The 24255-nt window shown below is 34.1% G+C and overlaps 2 protein-coding genes and 1 long non-coding RNA gene across 3 annotated transcripts; all 3 read right to left on the reverse strand.

The window, feature by feature from the left end:
* Window positions 1–8418: 8418 nt before the first annotated feature.
* LOC18591709 (putative serine/threonine-protein kinase PIX13) lies at window positions 8419–11359 on the reverse strand. Its single transcript, XM_007017994.3, has 6 exons — window positions 10955–11359; window positions 10429–10781; window positions 9811–9946; window positions 9570–9709; window positions 9281–9404; window positions 8419–9126 (listed from the first exon to the last, which is right to left on the reverse strand). The coding sequence occupies exons 1-6, from the start codon at window positions 11019–11021 to the stop codon at window positions 8645–8647; spliced, it is 1302 nt and encodes a 433-aa protein (XP_007018056.1). The 5' UTR covers window positions 11022–11359; the 3' UTR covers window positions 8419–8644.
* Window positions 11360–12249: 890 nt separating this feature from the next.
* LOC18591711 (uncharacterized) lies at window positions 12250–14745 on the reverse strand. Its single transcript, XR_016027855.1, has 3 exons — window positions 14438–14745; window positions 14299–14366; window positions 12250–12573 (listed from the first exon to the last, which is right to left on the reverse strand). It is a non-coding gene; the product is annotated as an uncharacterized LOC18591711 (long non-coding RNA).
* A 2849-nt stretch (window positions 14746–17594) lies between these two features.
* LOC18591713 (putative serine/threonine-protein kinase PBL21) lies at window positions 17595–22388 on the reverse strand. The gene is made up of 7 exons (XM_018126125.2): window positions 21467–22388; window positions 21336–21371; window positions 21027–21190; window positions 20708–20897; window positions 19295–19686; window positions 18635–18983; window positions 17595–17831 (listed from the first exon to the last, which is right to left on the reverse strand). Exons 1-6 carry the CDS (start codon window positions 21564–21566, stop codon window positions 18672–18674), a joined length of 1194 nt encoding a protein of 397 aa, XP_017981614.2. The 5' UTR covers window positions 21567–22388; the 3' UTR covers window positions 17595–17831; window positions 18635–18671.
* Between the last annotated feature and the right edge of the window lie 1867 nt (window positions 22389–24255).

The following is a 24255-nucleotide window of genomic DNA, read 5'->3' on the forward strand; positions in this document are numbered from 1 at the left end:
AAAATTAAGATTAAAAACCTTGGTGCCACTGAAAGTCTTGAAACTCAAGCCTTTTATCTTAGGATTACAGCGAGTTATGGCGGAGGGAATGGGTCAGTAGGCATCTAGTTTTTTTTTTTTTAATTTTAAAATTTTATAATATATTTAAAATTTTTATTTTTATTATTTTTTTTATTTGATGAAATGTTCGCAACAATTAATTAATAATTAATTTAAGTAAATTTAGAGACTAAAGATATCTCATCTCAATATAAGCAAGAAAGGGGGCTAGTAAAGGCCATTATCCGAAAGTTTTTAAAATTTATAATTTTTTCTTGTTTTGTTTTAAAATTTTATAATATTACTTTAATTTTTTAAAAAAATTTATAATTTTACCCCCAAATATTGAACTTCTTATTTTTCCTCCCTCAAATATGAAATTTTGACTTTCTTATTACACCTGAACTTGTAATAATTGTTAAAAACTGTTTCTATTTTATATTTATCATGTAGTTGAAATTATTAAATATTTTTACATTATTTTTGTTAAACATTAAACCTATAATAAGACTATTTTATAAATATTATTTTTATTTCAAAACGTGAAATATAATTCCATCATTAATGATTAGGGAATATCTAAAATAATAAAAAGACTAAGAATTTGCCCCTAGCCTCGTGCATGTATTACATGGCAGAGGGATTAGAGACGAAGTAGGTCACGTTGTCGTAATTCCCATTTATCGGAGAAGTCGGGGAAAGGTACAAACTTCCCAACCACTCCACTAAATCGTGTTAGGAATTGTAGGAGAGAAAAATATTGGAAGAAGTAAGAACATGTACACTCGTTTTAACTTACAAAAAGAAATATATTTTTCCTTTGTTTAATATTTTTTTAAATGAAGTTTTTTTTAGATGTTTAGTATTCTTTCTTCTTTTAAAAAAAATATTAAACATTTATATTATAAAAAATTCAAATTTCAATATAAAATATATTAAAGTCAAAAATTTTATTTTAATTTTTGTAATTAAATAATTCTCAATATAGTAACATTTTGGAACAATTACATTTAGAAAAAGGTACAATATATACATTAATATTATCTAACTTTCTCTAAAAATTTAGGGTGACATGTATCATTGCCATTCATATTTAGCATCGTGTAATTTAGAACAAAAATAAAGTTGTACTTTGGGATTTTTATACCAGTTGAAAAGCCGACGAAGCACTTAAACCCTACCGTATGTGTAAAATCAAATGTCAAAAGAAAAATCATTCGTCGTTGTCTTGGTCTTCGAAAGGATTTAACTCTGATTAGACCATTTGGACTTGCGTTGTAATAAAAGATTCTGGTTAGTATATCTCTGGATGTGACAATGTTGACTTGAAATGCCACTTAATGAACATCACTTGCACGCAACCATAAAATTGCCTCATCAATTTGGAAGAAGGACGTTGGAGACGGGCAGACAGTGCTAGATATCGTTGCAACACCCCCACCCCCACCTCCATCTCTATTTTTTATTTTTATTGTTATTATTATTATTATACAGTTTTATTGATATTAAGATATAAATTTTGACTTTAATATAATTTATGTTAAAAATTTTAAATTTTTGATAATATATATGCGATTCTTTTTTAATTTAAAAAATAAGAAAAAAAATTATAATATAAAAATAAGAATATTTAGTATTTAAAATAACTTTTATTTTGAAATATTTTTAAAGAAAATGAAAAAAAAAGATGGAAAAAGTATTCTTATTATTTATTGTCATTATCAAGGAAATCAAATAGAAATAGACATTAAACAATTAAAGAAAATTGTATTTATAATTTAATTATCATTTATATAAAATATTAAAAAAATAAAAATGAATATATAAAAATATACATTAATAATAATAATGATGTTATTTATATATATGACTGAAAAGAAAATAAAAGTAGTTACTCTCACTCTTTGCACTCGAGAGTAAAAAGAGAAAACAAATTTTCAAGTTTAAATGAATTGTTTTTTTATTTTATGTGTTTTAACTCTCTTATTATTTTTGATTTACCTCTTTAATTGCTAATTAACATATTAACTTATTAAATTGAACTATTAAGATATAATATGTTATGATAAACAATTAAGTTAGACGGTTAATATATAATATATTATGATAGGCTTAAATTTATATTAAAACTTAAAGAATTTAGATTAATAGACTCACTTTTATATTTTTTTTAATTTTATAAGGTTAACATATTAGTTTAGAATTTATTTGTTGGACTTAATTAACAATATGCTAACCATAATAACAATGATTTAATCAAATAGTTTGAAGAATAAAATTAATTATTAAATAAAAAAATTATTTTGAAAGTCATTAAAAAATATATAATAAATAAAATTATATTTTAAAAAATACAATTATTTAATTATATCAATTTATATATATATATATATATATATATAGCATTGTTATTTAAAATTTGTAACATACATGCTAGAATGTATTGATTATTTTGAATAAAAAATGATATATTGATAAAATTATAAGCAACAGTGTAATACTGTAATTTATATTTAAAAATTATATAATAATTTATTTATTTTTAAAAATTAAAATTATAAAAAATAAAATTTACATAACAAAAAAAAAATGACAAGTAGAACATGAAATTTACATATGACATAATAAAAAAATATGATTTATAATTCGTAAAAATTTATAAAATAAAATCTATAAAGATTTAGAACATGTAAAGAAATAAAATATAAATAAATAAATATAATATAAATTAAAAAATTTTAAAAATTGAATCAAGTATATAAAATTATTTTTTATTATTTATTTATATTAATTATTAAATAAAAAATTATTTTAGAAATTATTAAAAAATTTATATAATATGTAAAAATTTTGGTGGGACCATGCCATAGGAGGCTCCGCCCCTGGTCGTGTGTCTATACCTGCCTTCATCTCTCTCTTCTTAACTGCACCTAACTGCGTTCAAGTCGTTGCAGAATATGTACCAATAATAAGAAACATAATGTTTCTAACATCATTTCCAAGAATTCTTCAATGAAACTCGTTGAGAAAAAAAATTTAAAAAATGTATTTAATTGAAAAACGAATTAAATAGAATCTTAAATTGCAAGCAAGAGTTGAAAATTAATTAGCTAATAAACATAAAAAAATAAATTGGAAAAACAAGATAATTGCCATACTTTTTTTGTTAAATACTTAAATTCAAATAAAATACAAATATTCAATCGTTAAAAAATAAACAAGAATCATTTTTAATTGAAAATTTGACGAAATTCCAGAAAGAAAGAGTTTCATATACGAATAACTGCCCGGAATTTCGGAAAAACTCAATGACGAATCTCACAAAAACAAAATGTCAAAGCAAGAATTATCATAGCACGATCATGATTCGTGACAGCTTTTGCTCGATCAGGCGCTTTGTGATTCCAGCAATGTATCCTTTTCATTCTCGCCATGCTCAGGAGAAACAATTATTCGCATTAACCATTTCTTGGTAGCAATTTTAAAAAACCAAAGGTAAACTTTCCGTTGAGATCTAATCCAAGAGAGGTTTGTGTGGTCACGGATAATAATTATTAATTTGGAGAAATTTGGCGGGTCCACATTTTCTTTATCAGTAAAAAGATAAAAGGTAAATTTTATCTAATTTTTTTATGGTTTTTTTTTAATTAGTGGATAATTTTTTTTCATGAAAAATTAAAACTGTTAATTTTGTTCTTATCAAGATGTCAATTAAACATTTAGAGTATTTTTATAGTTTTACTAAATAAAATTATTAATTTAATTTTTTATAAAAACACTAGTTATTCATAGAATAATACTAATTAAGAAAAATATATTTTGAGTGTTATATGAAAAAAATTGATATCATAAAATATATATTTATTTAAAGAAAATAAAGACAAACTCTAGTTAATATACAATTATTATTATTGCCTTAATTACAAAATAGAGGTATATTCAATTATGGTCGATGGGTAATGCTTTGTTTAGATTCGTGCAAATTAATTCATCATCAATGTGCACCTCACTTTTTTCTCCTTCATCTGTCTACAAAAGTACGAAAGAAATTAAAAAAAAAAAAAAAGAAGAAAGGTGAATGCAGCTCCATAAATGATCTGATTGACTCAATTGACAAGTTAAAGATTAACTGGCAGCCGGGCCCAGCTTGGTGCAGCCGTTGAGGGTAGTCTACACTAGAGTATTTGGTCAAATTAGTCCCTACATCATAATCACAGTCATCCACACCGCAAAAGATACTGCTGGCTTGAGCTTGCATGGTGGTGATTGGTGATGGTGGGCATTTCCGTGAAAGAAAGGGTTGATATATGGCATTTTGGTACAGGAGTACTTGTGGCGGTGTTTTGAGAGAGAAAGGTCAGGGTTTAATGCAATGAGCAGTCGGGGAGGGGAGGGGTGTGGGAGTAATGATGTGAGGGCGACTGTGGGGGGCCCCCTGCGGAGTCATCGAGCAAGAGATTCTAGAGACGTGGGGCCAGACCTCACAACAGTTTCACCAAGAAACACCAGCGATGGAAACAAACGCCAGGGCACAAGGGGCAACTTTTGAAATTAAGGCCCCATTCTGGGCAATGATTGCTGCTCGTCTGAGGTAATCATCACCCTCGGCGCCACGCCTCGATCATGCAAAATGCAAATTACCCACACGCCACACGGACATGGGGGAACTCCTCCCTCCCCCCCCGATCTTAACCCCAAACATGCCCTCACAAGCTCAGAAGCCAAAAGCAGATTCCTTAAACTCAAAATTTAGTAAGCTTTCACACAGGGAAAGTCAAAAAGTGCTAATTGCCGGGTGGATTGTTGTACGTTATTCTTTTGTTTATTTTGGGCTTTCCCATGCGGATCGTCAATTGTGTCTGCGTGAGCAACCCCTGTGGCCCCGTGCCCCAACCTCAGCTTTCAAGTTCCACGTGAATTTGACGACAATAGAACTTTGATACTGCGCTTTTAGTGGTTCGATAATGTACTATTAGCATTTGGCAATCAGTTAATGTTTTAAGCTAAATGATTCATTCACTTTCTACCTATCACTCTTTATCATTTTAACTATAGAACTTCACGAAATGCTTTGCTTGTGAACGAGTGAATCTATACAAATTTTTATGTTTTGGGTGACAAAATCTGCTACCAAATGTGGTCCATTCTTCACTGGCGGGCGGGGGGGCCCAGGGTAGGTCCAAAGTCTCTACTGGAAACAGCGTCCCCGTCCATCGCGGTTGGATGATATGAAACAGGAGCAGCAGGCTCTCATGAACGGGAGCAGCCTTCCTTCGTTTTCAAGCGTTCAGCTCCTTTGCAGCCCACTTGACAATCAGTTCCGCTTTTGGTAACGATTGAAAGTTGAAACATATCCTAGCAAAAGGTTCCTCTGTGATTTTTGACAATACATATCTCTTAATCTTTGTCCAATTCTTGATGATTACATCCGAGTTGATTTTTAAGCACTGAGAAGGATTTTATAATAAAGAAATTATTAGAAAGACATGGTCTGTAATTAACAGTTCTTTTTTCTATTTTTGCTCATATATGTACAATATCAGAACTCTCATCAAATGATACAAAACTATTCATCCCCTTTTCTCTCACAAGGAAATACTAGTTATAATATATGGAGCCCAATTTGATGGGGTACAGTCACATCAAAGAAAAGAACAAGTAGTAGTAGTATTAAAATTGGTATGATCCCATTAAATTTTTAGCTCTGGAATCTGGATCAGTAAAGCGTGCTTGCTATCAGAAAGAGTGCAAAGGAGTGGGCCTAGTCTAAGCAGACTCTACAAATGTTTGTTTTTTAAAGTTTTAGCTAGGGAGGGTGTGGTCCTGGGAGAGTTTACAGTAGATCATGTGTTTGTTCTCTGCAGAACTCTGCATGATGCTGTTTCTAGGGATCGAAGAAGTGGGATCTTGTGTCTCAAAAGTTTTTGAGATGGGATGGGATGGGATGGGCCTCCTGTACTTCTCGAGCCTTCATCCCATTTCATTACAACAGTTGCAGAGGGGGCGGGGGGGAGGGCTCAAAGCTATTTCACAGTGATCCATCTTGAATTCTTGAATGCCCCTCTTTAACACTCCTTGCAGATGATTGTTTCTGTCCAATCCCAAAAAGCAGAAAACAACGTAAATTGCTTTCATGTTTTTGGGTTCATCATTTAACTGTAAATATATATATATATATATATATATATGATGTAAAAAAAACTCATTTGAAGAAACTTTTTAATGATTTATGATTATGCATTTGACTGCATTGTCTGATAAAGATACCATCCATTTCATGAAATATTATGGCAGCTCCAAAAGTGAACTTAGGAATGATCAGGGATTGCATTTAAATATGCAAAACAAGAAAAAATATAAAATGTTAAAAGGAAACAGAAGTTTCAATTAAAAAGCATACTCCATTTCCATGGCAACTTCAGCATCATTTTATGAGCCAATATGCTTCAAGGCTTTCAAGAATTATGTCATTCCTTCTTAATTATTCTAAAGAACAACCAGCCTAGAAGTCTGAACCCAATCAAAACACCCATCAAAAACTTTTCCTACTGATCGAGTACTGAACAAATCGCCGCGCCTGTGTATGTACTGTCAACACATTGTTCAAATTCAGCAGAGAGGGTGAAATCTACAGAAAAAGAAAACCAGGGGAAAAAGAACTCTTGTTGCCATTCTAAATATAATATATGGTGCCATCAATTCTTCATGATACAATCATGATTAGTATGCAATGCGCCGCCCAGTGGTTCCAGTGTTGAGCCACCCGATGGGTCCACATCAGCCAGCCCACTAGGAAGATCATCAAGATCTTTCAAACTCCATTGGGCATCAGGCATAAAGAAAAAAAACATTCTTCTAAAAAAGTTGGTCAGCAGTGGAGAGCGTGCACCATGTGGAATCATATTCCTAAACTGTAATTAAACCTGTTTTAATCATAATTGGGTTTGAAAATAGCTTGCGTAATCTATTCATCACTTGCAGCTTTTGGCCTTAAAACTCAACAATCCATTTACTGCTATTATAGTATAATAAATTTAGAGGGATTTTTTTTTTTTAACATATGGCTTTAACAGAATATATCAATTAGTATTAGATTTCAGGGCTGTTAATATTTCGTTGAAGTATCTTATTTGTATGAATAGCAATTAAAAAAATTATTTGAATTAAGAAAGACTTGGTCGCAAGTAAACAAGTATCAGAAGCTTTTTTTATTCATGTGCTGTCTAAGGGTTGTACGCTTTTTGTCCTTCTTTATTCTTTAAATCATTGAATTTTCTTAGGTGGAACCATGGAAGCATGAAACTGAAGGAGACATGGTCATAACTCATAAATTCCGCCCGGCATTATTGTTTTGCATACCTATACGGTTAGGGTCTGGTGGGGTAAAGCAATCCATTGTCTGCAATTTAAAAATGAACCCAACTGTCGCCATCAGCTCACGTAGCATGTTAATAAATCCACGAATCCTTTTCTTCTCCATTTGACGGATCTTCTTTTTCATTACTACCAGTACTAAAAGATATCCAGAGAATTGCCCAAGTTTTTCCCCATTAGATAGAGAAGTACAGACAGGAGAAAATAGGCATTTGATCGTAACTTGATTGCCCCAGGCCAGTAGGTGGTCATGAATTTTCTATAAGTTTTGACATGGCCAGCCTAAATCATGGGCTGCCATTTTGATCCACGAGAAACTCGATGCTCTATCATTGCAGTTGACAATAATCTTTTCATTAGTATCTTTTAAATAGTTCCCAGTGTCTGTTAATTATCAAGAACAAACGGTTTCGAATCAGTGAAAGGTGGGCTTGCCACTTATTGTAAAGATCAACAGATGATGGTCCATTTTGGTTCAGGGATGGTCTGGCTTGGTATGACCTGCGGTGAACAGGATGGCTTTGGTTTTCAAATAAATAATTTCTATCCAGATAGAGATAGGGTGTTGGCCTGTCTTTAGTTGGAGTCAGTTGTATGATTTCGGCCTGATTAGGTTTGGATCAAATTTGTTACTGAATTTAAGAGCGAGTATTAATGGGCTTGTATGTAAAACATCATTTAAATTGATTGAATTCGATGTTGATTTTTTCGGTTCCAGAAATAAAATTAAGTTACCTTTAGTCGGACTCAATTATGATTTCGACTGACTTAGTTATGTTTGGGCCAAATATTTTAATAAATTTAAAAGTGAATATTAATCTGTTCAAATTGAAATAATCAAAATAATAAAAATTATTAAATTCTCAAAATTTTTAAATGAGGTTACCGGTGGCTCGATACCGCACCTATTCGAAGCCCAAAACACTTCTTGGGTTATAAGTATTCCCTGGTGCATAAGGCCCAACTCAGGAACGTGAGTTAACTGGTGAATTTTTGCTTGGAGAATGAAGGCAGGACATTTCTCGTTGTGATTAACAAGGTTACAAACATACATGCTCCTAATTTTGGCATCAAACTGGGCCTCAAGTAAATCCGTATTATACATATTCTTAGCTGCCAGTGAGTCCAAAAATAGTGTACAGAGATATAGTGGGAAAAATTTGATTGAAGTTAAGCTTTATCGGAGTAGGAATGATAACAATATGTTACATGCACATTTGTGGAACCATTATTACCGGCGTGACCTAGCTGTAGCTGTGGAGGGGCGTTGGTTTTTTTGGATTCCTGTGCCAGCACCACCGTGCCTTGAATGAACCGGAGACCGATGATTGTAATGGCTTTGTTGTTCCTCTTGGCATATAGCGTTTCGGTGCGACGTGCTAGCTTTGCTATCTTTAGGCTTTTCATTGATGGCACTGATCTTTTCTAACGTCTCCAACACCTCTTCCATGGATGGACGATTCTTGGGATCAGATTCCAGACACCTCAAAATGAGCTCACCAGCTTGCAATGCGGCTTTGAGAGGGTATCGTTCTTCTAGCCTTGGGTCCATTATTTTCTTGAGCTTTTTCTTCTGAGTCAGGGAGTACTTGGCCCATTCCACCAAATTGTGCTCTCCGCTCGGACGATTTGTATCCAGGGCCCTTAGGCCTGTTAACATCTCCAGCAGCACAACCCCGAAACCATACACATCACTTTTCACATACAAATGACCTGCAAATTTGTGTGCAATCTATTGTGTCAGTCTCTCATGTTTCTCTAACTCCCATTCGTGGTAAACATATTCTACTGGGATATTGGTAGTTTTACCATTTTCGATCACAAATTGTTTTAGGAGGAAAGGATTGATTTGATTGCTAATAACTACCTGTGGCAACATATTCAGGAGCTGCATAACCGTAAGTGCCCATGACCCGTGTGGTGACATGCGAGTTGCCATTTATAGGACCCAACTTTGCTAACCCGAAGTCAGAAAGTTTAGCATTGTAAGCCTGGAAAAAAAGAAAACGGAAGACAAGCAGCTTGTTTAAATAGTAGCAAGTTGATACTACGTGCAAAAACAATACAGTTGGAGAATGATTGATGCACTAAATATGTAAGTAGTCCCTGGAAAGCTAAAGCCATGAAAAAAATTTAGAGAGGAGCCTTTGTTTTACCCCATCCAGCAAAATATTGGAGGCTTTGAAGTCCCTGTAGATTACACTCTTCTCTGATGTATGCAAAAAAGCCAAGCCCTGAGCAGCCCCGATGGCTATTTTGAGCCGAGTTTCCCATGTCAGAGGTTCTGCTCCTCCCACTGCAAGAATAAATTTATATACGGCCTTAAGTTTTCTTGGGTTCCGACTAAAATTGAAAGAAGGCATAAGATTTTTGTTTCCGAAATGATACGTTTCTTACTTCTGAAGAGGTGGTTTTCCAAGCTCCCCTTTTGCATGTATTCATAGACAAGGAGGAACTGGTTCTCCTCCCAACAGTATCCCAAGAGCTTCACGAGATTCGGATGGCAGAACTTGCCCAAGAATTTAACCTCTGCCTGAGCTCACAGATTCACGAAATGTTTAGCTTTCGGCGCGGATTCATAAGATTATTATACATACGCAATACCAAAATGACGAATGTTGAAAAATCCTATGTAAAATGCAAACGTCTTAATTATGTCAGCCTAGATGTCATGAACCTTCAGAAATTAATGTCAAAAAAATACTACTAAAAAACAATAGTTCTCCACCAATATGATTTGTTAGGTGTACTGGAAGAAAAAGAAGGGCAGAAATTATAAATTTATTTCCAAAACATAATCGTATGTAGCGGGCTGTAGCCAGAAAATAAACGTAGAAAAAGTATTCATGCATGACAGCAGATAGATATAAATACGGCGCCGTATAGTTGGAAAACGTATGCACTTTGGATTCTCTGCAGCGCCGCCAGTGCGTAGACCATCATGGAATTGAACTCTTCAATCTATAATGAAAAATTTTGAAACATTCCCAAGATGCTACCAGCTTAAGTTATTACCTGCCATTCCTGCAACCCTTGAGAGCTATCTGGATTTGATTTCTTGACGGCGACAGCCATGCCAACCCCGACCTTTGAGGGAGCGTATGTTTTCTCATCAACCCAACCCTTGAAGACTCTACCAAAACCTCCCTCCCCTAGCACCGTGTCAGGCCTGAAATTCCTGGTGGCGGCCTTGAGTTCAGCTAGAGTGAATATTTTTAAGGTCGTGCTGACAATCTTTCCGCTTGCGGGCATTGTTTCTTGCTCCTTGCTTCTTCCTTCCCTTGCAGTCCCGTTATCTTCAGCACTCTCGTTGTTTCTTGTAGGTAGCAATCCATTTGGTTTGCTGTCTTTCAATTTTTTCGTTTCTTCTGCATATGTGTATAATCAATCACATACGATACAATTAAGTTAAGATTGGGAATTTGGTTATTCATCTTCAAGTGAAACTACTGGCAAAAGTTTCTTAAAAGAGAGAACTAAACAAGAAAAATCATGATCAGGGTCCTGTAGGAAATTCCAAAGAAAGTTTCAGGATACGTACCTGGGCTGGAGGGCTTGCTGGTGCATTGGCTATTGTGATCAACTGGAGTTCCAAAGCAGTTCCCCATATCTGATAACTCTGTCTTTTGCAACTTACGATCTTTGGCAATGAAAAGGCTATATAGATGAAGATATTGATATTGACTTTTTAAGTTTTTTTTTCCAGGTTCCAGGAAGGAGAGAAGAAAGAGCAAAGAAACAACCAGCCAGGAAGAGTAAATAGTAATAAGAGACTTGTTTGCTTGGACTTTTTCCTTGTTTTTTCTTTCAAATAATAATCCTCTCTCCCCTGTCTCTCTCTTCTCTCTCGTTAACGTCGCTTCTTTTTCATTCTCCTCCTCTATATTCCAAACTCCCTTTTTGTACTCTTTTCTTGCCCTTAAGATGTGCTAAATAATTGAAGCAAACAAGGTGTAAAATGTGGAACAAAACAAGAGCTAATTTTCTTTCTTTTTCTTCTCTGGTGAATTAAGATTCTTAAAACAGCAATATAAAAATGGATGAGAAAATGAAGACCCAAGAAAGTCAACGGTAGCTTCCCCACCGCCTTGAGCTTCTGGGACCCTCATTCAAGTTGCAGACTGATAGATAGAATTTCGTTTTCCATAACATAATGATTTTTTTTTTTTTGCTCAATTCAACAGAAATTCCAGGGGCAGGGATCATAAATTTTGATAGACAGAGATAGGCTTTTATTTCCCATATTTCCATGAGAAAACAAGACCGGCCTGACTGCATTTATTAGAACGAGAATCACTTGGGACCAGTCCAGTGCCTTTGATCGTGGAATACAAGTTCTTTCTGATTCACACTCGTGTGAAAAAGCATACTTCGGACAGAAGACACAAGTTCTTGCACTTGAAGAAAACTTTCGTAGTTTATCTCCTTGGTTTCGTATATATATACGTCTAAATGATGTGTTTAGCTAATAATTCTTCAGGGTTTCTTTCCTTTTTGCCTTTTAGTTAAGTTGTTTGGAAGCTGAGAAAAAGATTCCAAGACCCTGCATGGTTCGATATCACACACCATTTTCTGGTAATTGCCCAATGATCAAACTGATTTTTTGCTATTGAGTATTGATGGATGACAAAAGTAAAAAAGGCGAAATAGACCACAACCATGAGTAAGTATCCAATTAGTAATGAACAACCGAATGATATCCTTTTGATGAATATTATTTTTTTTTTGTTTTCTAAAAAATGGGTGCCTCTTTTTGTCACTAAGAGCCATGCAATTGATTAACATAGATGGGGAGCGAAGCTAATAATTAGTCAACATAAGCTGTGCAAATTCACGTTGCGAATCCCAATCTGGATCTTGGGCGTCTACCTTTTCATACGAGAAAGCAAAGAAAAGGAACAGCACCAAGGACACGGTATCCATGACCCGGTCTTACTAAGACTAATTCCATTTTGTCTATTATATAAAGCAGTAAAGTAAATCCTGCTACAAAATATGATACAATCTTGTTGTTTAAAAATTAGAACTATAAGATAAAAGAAAATGTAGCATAATCATCACATAAAGGAAATCAAAATAATGCCCCACTGAAGACATAAAGAAGAATTTGCTGAAGCAGAATCTTAGTACCATCCTCCATATTTTCTGCTATTGCGTTCCCTGCAAACAGCATAATTAGAAAGCACATCGCCAGCACACTTTTAACCCAAGATTTCTGCAAAATAGCACTCCATATTTGCTTTAGTAAAAGGACAAGTAAAGATGATATAATTCCTACAATCTTCATCGCTTTCCACAGACAAAAAACAGTTTATATTTTGCAAAGGAATTCCTAACGGTTCAATCTTACCAAAGTGGGGAGCTTGTCCAGTACACATAGCCAAGCAATGATAGTATGCCTGGAAATATGTAGTCGAAACCTAAGTAACTTATGCCCATTCAACCGTAGATTGTTTGTGCCTAAGCAACTTCCATGTATCAGCGACCTTACATTTACTAGAGCCAAAGAATAGTATCTGCCTACAGGGATTAGGACTAACAATACCATCAACAGCTGCAATAATATCCAAAATGGCCCTTGGTCTAGTCTTGGGCCAATCCTTGACTTTTTTATGAAGTCCAGATGCCATTATAATACTACTAGAAAAACGGTTCAAGAGCGGTCCATGAGGGTGACGGTAGTCAAGCCAGAGGAAAGTATTCCTCCTATCTCTAATTTCATGCTTATTAAGTGCTAAGGCAGAGTCCCTTAGTCTTAAAATGTTTCTCCAACACCAACTACAATTTTTGAGGGACAGGTATATGACAAAAGTTCCTGCCTCTAATCAAATATTCATGAACTCAGGCAACCCAAATAATTGCAGGTTTAAAATAAACAGTCCGAAGTTGTTTGACTACACAGGCCCTATTCCAAATGGCCATATCCTGTAAGCCTAAGCCACCTTCAGCCTTAGGATGACCAGAGATAATGCCAACTAACTTTGGCATCCTTTCCGTTGCTCTCCTTACCTTTTGATGAGAAACCAGAGCATGGTTGATTAAACTTGTGAATAACCCTCTTAGGCAATAGAAATATATCACACCAAAAGTTGAGGATGCTAAACTAAACAGATTCAATAAGTTGCAAACAGCCAGCATAAGATGGATTTCTAGAATCCTATCCATTGATTCTACTAGAAATATTCTGAAACAAAAGGAAAACAATTTTTATCATTCAGCTTGCAGGAAATTATGAGGTACTCCCGAATACCCAACAGGAAGCTGACCAACAGAAAAGCAAATATCCATTATAATTTCAACAACAACATCATCATGGGACAAACCAGCACAAACTAGCTCACTTTTTAGCCTGATTAAGATGCAAACTAGAAATAGAACAAAAGCTTTGCAGAACATTCTGTATACACAAAATGGATCTCTTAGTGCCATCATCAAAAAAGACCATCAAGGTCATCTGCAAAACATGAGTGCCACCTTGGAGCAAAACGACACCCTACAAGTGTTCGGAAATTTACTAGTGTTATAGAAAAGGGTTTCAAAATGCAATTAAAATCACATGTGTAATATCATCAAACATATGGGTTGAAAAAAAGGAAATACTAGCATGCGGAGCGAAATTCACGGCAATCTATGCCATAGAATTTCTATGACAATTGACATGGCTACCTTCGTAGTTGACAAATACACTAAAACTTGGAATGCAAAAACAGAAGATTGGGGTATCTCATATATGAATAAAATAAATCACCCGACCCCAGTTCTTAATTGTATAACTTTCGCTGCACCCAATGGCAGGGCCGAAGACTTCGTAAAGTATAAACCTCTTAAATCATATACGAACCGGGCTTCATATTATCATAAAAAGTGAAATTATGACAGTCAAACCTTGCTTGATGACTCCGAAATTTGTTTTGCTCGGTCAAGATATAGGATATCCAATTTGTGCCGCCGGCCTGGAATTACAAATAAAAAAACGTTTAGGGTTACAATGGAGAAAATAGGGGAGGGGGGAAAAGGGGGACACCTTCTGCTCTGAGCAGGTTAGATTTTGCTTCCTTCCTCTCATGGATGACGTGACGTTGACAGCCGCTAAAGACAGTCTCGAGGATGACTATAAACAAATAAACGATGGAGAAATGACGTGGGTTCTTCGCTATTCTCTGGACTGTAGAAAGGGTGCAGGATTGGGGTGGGAGGGGGTCCATTTCCATTGAATCTTGAAAACAAAAGGATTGAAAATTGGGGTAAGTTTTTCAACGAGAGATATTCCGAGTATCCTTCCCAAAAGATGAAACAAGTCCCTTTTGACGTTTACAGCATTTGCTATAACATTTCCAAATGCATGCCAGCTGTTCAGTTTCTTCCAAGGTGAGGCCTTGACTCTTGAGAACTGGTTAGGAACGAACCTAACGGCTTAAAGTTGGTCGGCGACTTGCCAACAAGACTTTTAACAGTTTCAATCGTCCCGCCAAATCCGAAATGTGTTCATCGTGTGGGCCACTAGCCAAAACACGAACGACTCAAGCGCACATCTTGCTTGACGTTTTTCTCGGTTCTCAAACAAGAGAGCATCCATGGCAACTGATTTCCTTCATTTCTTTCTGAATTGGGCAACTTTTTCTAGTTACGTTTCTGATCGAATTCTTACAGTATATTTGGTTCGTGAAATAAAATTATTATTATGTGAAAATAAAATAAAATAAAAATAGAATAAAATAGTTATTATTTTATTTGATATTGTGAATGAAATAGAATAAAAATTATTATTATGACTTATTAAAGTATTTGGTTGGTAAAAATATGATTAGAATAAGAAAGAAATAGGTGGTAAAAAAATAAAAATACCCTTGACCATATTAATAATTATTTTCATAAAAAAATAAAATTATATTTATTATCTTTTAAATACACATTTATCTCAAAAGATAATTATCTATCATAATTATATTTTTTTTTAATTATTAAAAATAATTATAATTCAGTCACATATTTTTATAAATAGATAATTATTTAAAAATATAATTTAATTATATTATATTTTATTCATCATAATCAATTAAATTTATGTATAGATGTTTATTTTTAGTCAATTCTTCACATATTATGAATCATTTACACTTGTGTTTAGAAAAATATTGAAAAAAAAAATATTTAGGAAAAAAATAAAAAAACAAGTAGAAATAGAAAATCATGTTTTTTGATATATTAAATAAATGCTTGTCTTTGAAATTAAAAAGATAGTCTTTCATTTTTTTTAAAAAAAAAAGTAAATTATGTCTTTTGATATATTAAATAAAAAATCATATTTCTGAAAATAGAAAGATGACCTTCAATTTTTTCTTAAAAAAAAAATAAATTATGTCTTTTGATAAATTAAATACAAATTCATATTACCTTTTAAAAAAAGAAAAATCATTTCTTTGAACCCAACATGTAATAAAATAGGGAAGGAATTACTCTAAATGATTTATTTTAATGTTTGATTGATGAGAATAACTTTGAAATAATCTAGGAATAAATGATAAAATGACAAAACTATCATTTTTTATAATAAAGTTTATTTTCATAAAAAACAAAAATAAATTATATTTTCGTTATATATAAATAATTTATTATTAATTATTAACATAAATTATTAATATTTTTAATTTATTATTAAATTAGTTGTATGATTTTTAATTTTAACAATTTGACCCATTTTTCTCTATTTGTATTTTTCATGTCTTAATCTTTTAATTTATTACATTTTCATTAATCATCAATAATTTATTATTAAATTATTTTTTAATCTTTTAATTTATATTTTCATTAAAAATTAATAATTTATTAATTGATATAATTTTTATTTTATTTTTTTTCTCATCTTTCCTTTTTCTCTTCGGACGTTTGAGAGCTAATTTGGCGTTGGCCCTAGCTATATCTAGCCGTTGAAGCACCGACCTGGCCAATGGAGCCACCAGATTTGGCACTTCCTGTGACCAAATTAGCTCTCCAATGGCTAGATTTGGCTACAACCATCATCAAATCAACACTCCAACATCACCGTGGTTTATTTGATGGCCGACAATAGATAACTTGATGATGACAACAGTGGAGGACAATAGTGGCTGTGGAGGAGGACGGTTGCAAACTTGCTGAGAGAGAAGGGAAGACGAACGGGTGAGAGAGAGAAGGGGTAGACAGGGGAAGACGGACGGGTGGGAGCGAGGGGAAGACCCATGACTGAGAGAGAGGAAGACGACCAGTTGAGAGAGGAGATGAAGACGGAGGAAAGACGGCTAGCTGAGAGAAGAGATGAACACGGGGGAAGGGCGGTTGACAGAGGAGAGGAAGACGGTGGGCTGAGAGAGAACAGGCTTTTTGGGGGAAGGCTAAAACTGTTGAGGAAGATGGGGAAGGAGGAAGAGAGAGAAAAAAATTACTTTTTATAAGGATAAAGTGGTGATTTTATTAAACAGTTGAAAATATTTTAGTCAAATTACAATTTAAACTTATTCCCCCGATCACGGAATAGATAATACCGAGGAGGGGACGGGTATTAGCCATTCCCACCCCAAAACCATATTTGAGGAATTTCTATTCTTCCGGAATACCTATCCCGCCTCCTTGTTTGACAACCAAACAAGGAAAACGAAATGGCATAGGAATAGAGGGGGAATAGCATAGTTATTCCCCCAACCAAACGCGCTGTTAGAGAAACCTAAAGACAAGGATCATGAAACAAAATCCCATGAAAGAAAATATGTTAAAATCCAATGCAAGACAACTTCTGATGATGAAAACTAAGACTATTATCTTTTCCAAAATTAATCTGCTATACTTGTACATGTGCTTGAAAATTTGCTGCTTAAAACACAGATGGTCACTTTTATTTACCAGAAATTAACAACGATGGGACAATAGCTATTCCCACTTGGCCTTTCCGCAGTGCAGATGATTGGACAATGCTGGGATCGGGATGCAAAGGAATATCCCTACAACATCCATGTGACAAAATAATGTTTCCCTGCTTGGATCGGAATCTTAATGGCTAAACTCCAAAGTGAGTGGGGGTGGGGGCAGGAGACAAACACTGGTCTAGAATTAATATGCGAAAACTGCATATTATGCCCCACATTACATATATATATATATATAGAAAAATTAATTTAACGGAAGACTCGACCAAAGCAGAGTTCATCTAAGTAAGGAGAAAACTTGTGCATTCCATGAGTGTTCTAAATAAAGATGACAAGCGTCCACAGTGCTTCCCACACAATGCAATAACTTATAACTTTTGGCAGTTCTACCATGTTTTCATGGAAGAAATGCCAATCCTTCAATACCCTAATTTACATATTAAAATGTACCCACATATGTACGCATTTGTTGGTGTCTATAGAGTTTGGCAAGTCTTCCTTCTACACTCCATGAGGTAACTGCAATCATACGAAAATCCATCTCAGTCAAAATGCTAATTCTATCATTCTTTTCCGTTTGATTAAATCAAATGAAGAAAAAAGTTAAAAACTATAAAACACCAACTTTCAAAGAGAAAAGAATCTAAAAGGAATCAAACCAGCTCTCTACTATGTTTCAGAAAACATATCCTCAAAAAACCATATGAAAAAGAAAAGAAAAAAAAAAACGAGTTTTGTGTGTTTCTCTTGACAATGAGAAAGAAGAGAAGCAAACTGCAGAAAGATAGCATTCTTTCCTAAATACTTTAAAATTCTGACTGCAAATTGCACTCACACCACCTGTTGTCTGATACCAATCACCAACCTAATTCAAAATCTAAACTAAAAAGGAATGTGGAAAACTACTAATTGTCCAAATTATTTGAATTAACAAGGCCACCAGTTCACAAGCGAAATCTGCCTTCCGAGCTTACTTCCAAATAACAAATACTTAAATAGTGTTTGAATTTAACTTTTTATTAATTATTTTTTTTTCAAATTTGACCACTATATATTTATAAATCATGATTAATTATTTTAAAAAATTTTGAATAAAGTAGTTTTCAAATATATATTTACTAAAATTTGATTTAATCAAATATTTAAAATAATTAAGGTCAAAGTTAAAAAATTTGACTAAAAAAAGTCGAATTAGGACAGCATTTATGTGATGGAAAGAGCAGATCTTTTGCCAATTACCAACAAATATGAGTTCTCCCCTCATCCATTATAACAAAACAAAGCAAATATGCATCTCCAATAAAAAATGAGTTGTAGCTTACATGATTGAAGTCTCTTGACAGCTCTTATCGAACAACTTCAAACATAGGCCAAACTCCTTCTGGAATTAGATTGATGATGGGTACCTTTCCCTGTTTGCATTGGTGAGGTTTGTGAGGCACTGCGAACCTCAACATTGCGTGATTCAGGGCTCCAATTCTGACTCTGAGAAGCCAAATATTCAAGAGCCACAGCAATATCACCAATAAGGGGGCGGAAGTTGGCTTCTTCATTGAGACACATAGCAGTAATTGCAATTGCATAGTTCAAGCAACGGCGAGGATAACATCCTCGAATTAAAGGATCAACCAATAGGCCAAACTTCTTCTGGTCTTTCAAAAGCGGACGGGACTGCAACACACAAAATTGTAAAAAAAAAGAAAGAAAGAAAGAAGACTTCAAAATGCGGTGATAGAAATACAAATTCCACTATTCGTTGTTACTTATTAAAGACTGAAGATATTCTACAGGTCTAAAGGGAAATACAAACTTCGAAGGAAAGGAACAAAAGGGATGGTGCAAGAAAAATAGCATAAATATGAGATACAGCCCCATGGAGGAAAGGAGAGGGAGGTAAAGGGAAATGAAAGGAAAGAAGTCAAACTGCATTGAAACAGTAAAACTCAAAGGGGAAAAGAGATATAAATCAAACGATAAATTACCCATGAAACCAAGTTCTGCTCTGCATGCTTCTTATTGGTATCTATTGCCTTTCGTCCAGTTATCAACTCCAAAAGCACCACCCCAAAACTATATATGTCAGACTTAAGAGTTAATTTACCACTCATAGCATATTCTGGGGCACAGTATCCATATGTTCCCATTACCCTGGTTGAAACATGAGTATTGTCACCCACAGGACCCAATTTTGCTAAGCCAAAATCTGAGAGTTTTGGGTTGAAATCATTATCCAGCAAAATATTTGCAGACTTCAAGTCACGATAAATGACAGGTGGATTGGCCTTGCAGTGTAGATATTCGAGTCCTCGAGCAGCACCAACAGCAATCTTTATTCGTTTATTCCAACTCAGAGGCTCTTGACCAGGTTCTAGATCTGAAAACATATTTAATTTGTTGGCACTTGAGACATGAGGAATAGTTACAACATTTGGAAGAATTATTATTAGGAAACAAAGAAAAATCATTCAATGCTTTTTTAGACTAACATAGTGACCCTCAATTGACCGTCTGGAATCATAATGAAACCTAATTTCAGTATTATTAATAGTAGAATCTCCCAAGTCCTAGATCAAAGTACAAAAGATGAAATCTAGAATGCGATAAACAAGAGGCTTGTTAAAGTTGAGCATACTATAAAACAAAAGGAAATGAGCATCTGTGAATAAATGTTCAGAGATTTACAGCACAGAATTTTCACATACAAAACTATCAGAATCTTTCCCTTATATACAAGAATGGTCTGATTAACACTACATGAAATCATATGAATAAAGTGGTACACGACCAAGCATTCAAGTAAAAATACATTGAGAAAAACAAGGTGGAATACATCCCACTTGGTGCCAAATTATGAATATTTACATTTCCAAGTGCTATGCATATTTAATAGGAAATATGAACACTATTCCAGCAAGCAAATACACATCATTTATCAGCTCATTTAGACAATTGCTTGATCCACAGCCATGCAAAGCACAAATTAGCTTTAGGAGTTATAAAATTTTCAAGAATGAAAATAAAAATTGGCTGTCATCAATTCATCTAATAAGTGGAAACTTCATGGACCAAAAGGGTAAAACGCTTAAACAAATTATGGGCAATATTACAATTAAAACAATACCTAGTGCCAAGAACTTAATAAGTAATCAGGGAAGCAAAAATTATTAGTTAATTTGAATTTCTCCTGACATAGCTCCAAGATCAACAGCAAAATCCTTACGTGCAAATTAGAATTCTGCGTCATTAGTAAGTAAAGCATGCCCTAAAGACGTATTGTAAAGCAAAAAGTCTACAAACATAACAAGGGACACTATTAACGAAAGGAAACAAGAAACAATAGATAAGGTGGAAGTAAAACCGCTATTCAACAGAATTCAGCACTTAATAGATATTACCAAAAAGATGATCTTCCAAACTGCCCATCGGCATGTATTCATAAACCAAGAGCCTCTGATCTCCAGCAGTGCAGTAGCCAATCAAGGTGACCAGATTAACATGGTGTAACAAGCTCAGCATAAGAACCTCAACAATGAATTCCTGATAGCCCTGAAGACCGTCATGATTAAGTTGTTTAACAGCAACAATCTGCTTACAAGAATCAAATTACCCAAGTCAAATTTGAAATGTCCAAAGAGATATATAAAATGCGAAATTTATACAATTTAAGTGATAAAGGCAGACAAAGATAAGGAATAGTGAAACGCAGCAACTTGCCTCCCCTGTCTCCAATCGACCTTTGAAAACTCTTCCAAATCCTCCTTCCCCCAACAAATTGGTTTCTCTGAAATTGCTTGTTGCTGTTGCCAACTCTCGAAATGTGAAACTACGGGCCCCGCTGCCTTTGGAGTCCTTCCTTTGATCACCTCCTTTCTTATGCTCTGTACCGAAATTTCACAAAGAAGAAAGAAAAAAAGTTTGGGGTCAGGATTAGCAGTTCAGCACCAGCGAAAACAATCAAATCCAGAGTTTAAACAAAAAGAAAGAAGCTTTCTACGAAATTGGGTGTCAAAATCTTAGCATTACCATCTAGACTTGCCTTTCCCCTCGTACCGCCGGAAACTGGTTAAAAAAAACAAAGAATTTAACAAAAATGCAAATTATACAAAAATAAAAAGAAAAAAATTACAATGAGAACCGAGAAAATAAAAGAGAACCTGAGGAATCAGCGGAATGGCGAGAAGTCGTTCGACTTCCATTATCAATGTCGATCCTTATATCCTTAGAACGAGGATTTAAGCAAGGAAAACAACTCATCCTCTTTCTGCTTAACCCCACAATTATTGCAATTAAACAACCAAATTTGAACACTCGCAAACAACGCTACTTGTAATCCATCAACCAAAATCTCCCATTGTCTCTTTCCTTGAACCAACTCCACCTTTCTACATGTACAGAAACTTTTTTTTCTTTAAGAGAAAACAGATTCCTAAAACCAAGCTGCGGAGGAAAGAAGAGAGAAGAAACAGAAAGTCTCTTCCTTTCTCTCCAAACAAACCACTAGCTCTGCCCGCAGCCTAATGCCTTTCAGATCCTAATCAGCAAAACGCGCCGCAATAACTGTAATCTCTATATAAAAAAGACCCAGAAAGGAAAAAAAAAAAACAAACCCCGAGAATTCAACCAATAAAAAAAAACCCAAATATCTAGTACGAAAATCAATAAGAGGAAGAGAAAATAATGTACCCCAAATGAAAATTTTAATAATTGAACAAGAAATTACTGCCGCTACAAGTCTGCCAGAGACAGAGGAAATTTGAAAAAATGGGAAGGAAGGGTAAAAGAGAAAAAAGAAGCGAGGTGGAGCATTAATGTGTTAAATTTAGTGAGAGAGAGGAAGAAATTAAGCGCCAGATTTAGCGGCAAACAATAATGAGTTTGCCTTTTTGTTTCCTCCTTTAATGTTTCTTTTTCTCCTTTTAATTTCGCAAAAAAGGAAAAGAAAAGAAAGGGAAAGGAAAGAAAAATGGATTGGAGAAGGGAGTGTGTGGGCCTGTTTTGTTTCTGTTTTTATGGATTTTTCTTTGCATTAATGTTGGTGCATGATTGTTGCAGGTCGCTCTCCATCCTCCTCTCTCTCTCTCTCTCTCTCTCTCTCCCTGTGCTCCTCTCTTTTGCGCTTCTCCTCCTCTTGCCTTATTTAAACGTTGCGCTCCGGGTGGCCCCATCTTTACCGTTTTGCCCTGCCTCTCCTCCCCTTATTACGGCTTCTGACACTGGTGATGAAGTTGTCACGTGTCCATTAATTAGTTTCAAGAATTCTAAAAATGATAATTTAATTCATTAAAATATATTTGAAAATTCAAATACTCGAAATAGAATTATATTTATATTTATAAGTATTTTTTATCACTGTATTCTATAATTTTCAATTTCACAATGATATTACTGTTAAAAATATTAAAATATATATAACATATTTTGATCGATTGAATCAATCAATTAAAAATTTAAAATATAAAAATTAGATTATATAAATAAAAAAAATTATACTTTTAATTAATTTAAAACTAAAATTAAAATAATGAAACAAATCAATTAAGTAAACAGCTTTAATCGATTATGCACTTAACTAATTTAAAATTAAAATCAAAATAACTGAATCGTACAATTAATTCAATCGATTCGATCAATTATTTCGATTTAATCTATTATTTCGATTTGGGTCGAATTCAACTAAAACTCTAATTACTGTTAATTGTCCGGTGATGGGACCCGAGGCAACGCGTTTGGCAATTAGGGAAACGGCCCTGGATTCGTTCAATCACCGGGGCCCCATTTTGCATCCCGCGTGACGGGCTGAACCCCTTTGTCTTATGCACTTTAATCCGGTTTTAGTTTATTAATTAGTCAACAGATGATGATCATTTAGTACTAGTTTATTTTGGGAGCGTTTTGACCGCAAAAAACGACAAATTTTGGGACAAATGAAACGGAGCATTATGTGGCGTTTCGGGAACAAGGAGATTGTCCCTGCCTTGTTTTGGTCTTTGGGTGTGTCATGTGTGAGTTTGTTTAGGAACTTGGCAAGCTCAAAAACTTGTGTTAGAAAAAGAAAGTGCATCATGCGATGTTTCTAAATGAGACAAAATCTCTCCATGAATTTAGTTCCAAATCCAATCTCACGCAAACTCTCATTTTTTCCTCTTTTCTTATTTTTTTCTCTTTTTTTTTGAAAGGATATTTTAGATTACTACTTTTTCAGATCCAATTCAAAAATTCACTCCTATTTAATATCATTAATTAATGGAATTTTTTTCCTTTGAGACAAAATAATTAATTTATTAAAAAAAAGAGTCAAAGAGAGGGGAATTTAATAAATAAAATTAATAAAAATCAAAAACAAAAAAAAACTCTCCAAAATCAGAGCCATTGACTTCCGGAACAAAGCAACGGTGGGAAATGGATTCCGTCAACTATTTTCCATTCATTTGTGTGAACACAGGAAAAAAAAAAGGTGCAGCTGTATCTTGACCAAGATCCCAAGAGCGTGAGGAAAGCTGAATCTATGACACCCTGATCCACACTCTTCAATTTTATTTTATTTTTTATCATCGTAATTTATGTTTGGCCTCCGAGAATTACTGCTGGCAATGTTTCGAAATAATACGTGGAGGAATTTTCTTTCTGCTGTGCAAAAAATAAGCTAAGAAGGCCCCAACTTTTCTTTCTCTCCAAAAAGGAGGCCCAACTCTCATTGGTTCTGGGTTGGATTTTTGTTCTCTCTCTCTGTTTCTTTGGTTCGGATTAAAGTTTAGTCCAGGATTTGTTTGGGCCACTGGTTAGAATGAAGACCAGATACACTTTCACTTAGATGCTTCCTTCGAACACAGCTGATAAGCCCATATAAATTGATTGCCCTTGTTATTTTAACTTCAGTCTAAGTTAGGAGTCCGTTAGTTCTTAAGTATTTGAATTCGAATCTTATTAAAATTAAATTTTTTTA

Source organism: Theobroma cacao, chromosome 8, assembly GCF_053813885.1.
Source record: "Theobroma cacao isolate CCN51 chromosome 8, ASM5381388v1, whole genome shotgun sequence".
In the NCBI taxonomy this organism is placed as follows: domain Eukaryota; kingdom Viridiplantae; phylum Streptophyta; class Magnoliopsida; order Malvales; family Malvaceae; genus Theobroma; species Theobroma cacao.

Bases quoted from the DNA above. Each gene is read 5' to 3' on its own strand.
- LOC18591713 (XM_018126125.2), bottom strand. From the start codon at position 21,566: ATGAGTTGTTTTCCTTGCTTAAATCCTCGTTCTAAGGATATAAGGATC. The intron at 21,191-21,335 runs GTAATGCTAAGA...ATTTCGGTACAG, and splicing joins GGGAAAGGCAAGTCTAGATG to AGCATAAGAAAGGAGGTGAT. The intron at 18,984-19,294 runs GTAATTTATCGT...TGTGTGTTGCAG, and splicing joins AGCAGAACTTGGTTTCATGG to TCCCGTCCGCTTTTGAAAGA.
- LOC18591709 (XM_007017994.3), bottom strand. From the start codon at position 11,021: ATGGGGAACTGCTTTGGAACTCCAGTTGATCACAATAGCCAATGCACC. The intron at 9,710-9,810 runs GTAAGAAACGTA...TTATTCTTGCAG, and splicing joins GGAAAACCACCTCTTCAGAA to TGGGAGGAGCAGAACCTCTG. The intron at 9,127-9,280 runs GTAGTTATTAGC...ACAAATTTGCAG, and splicing joins TCCTGAATATGTTGCCACAG to GTCATTTGTATGTGAAAAGT.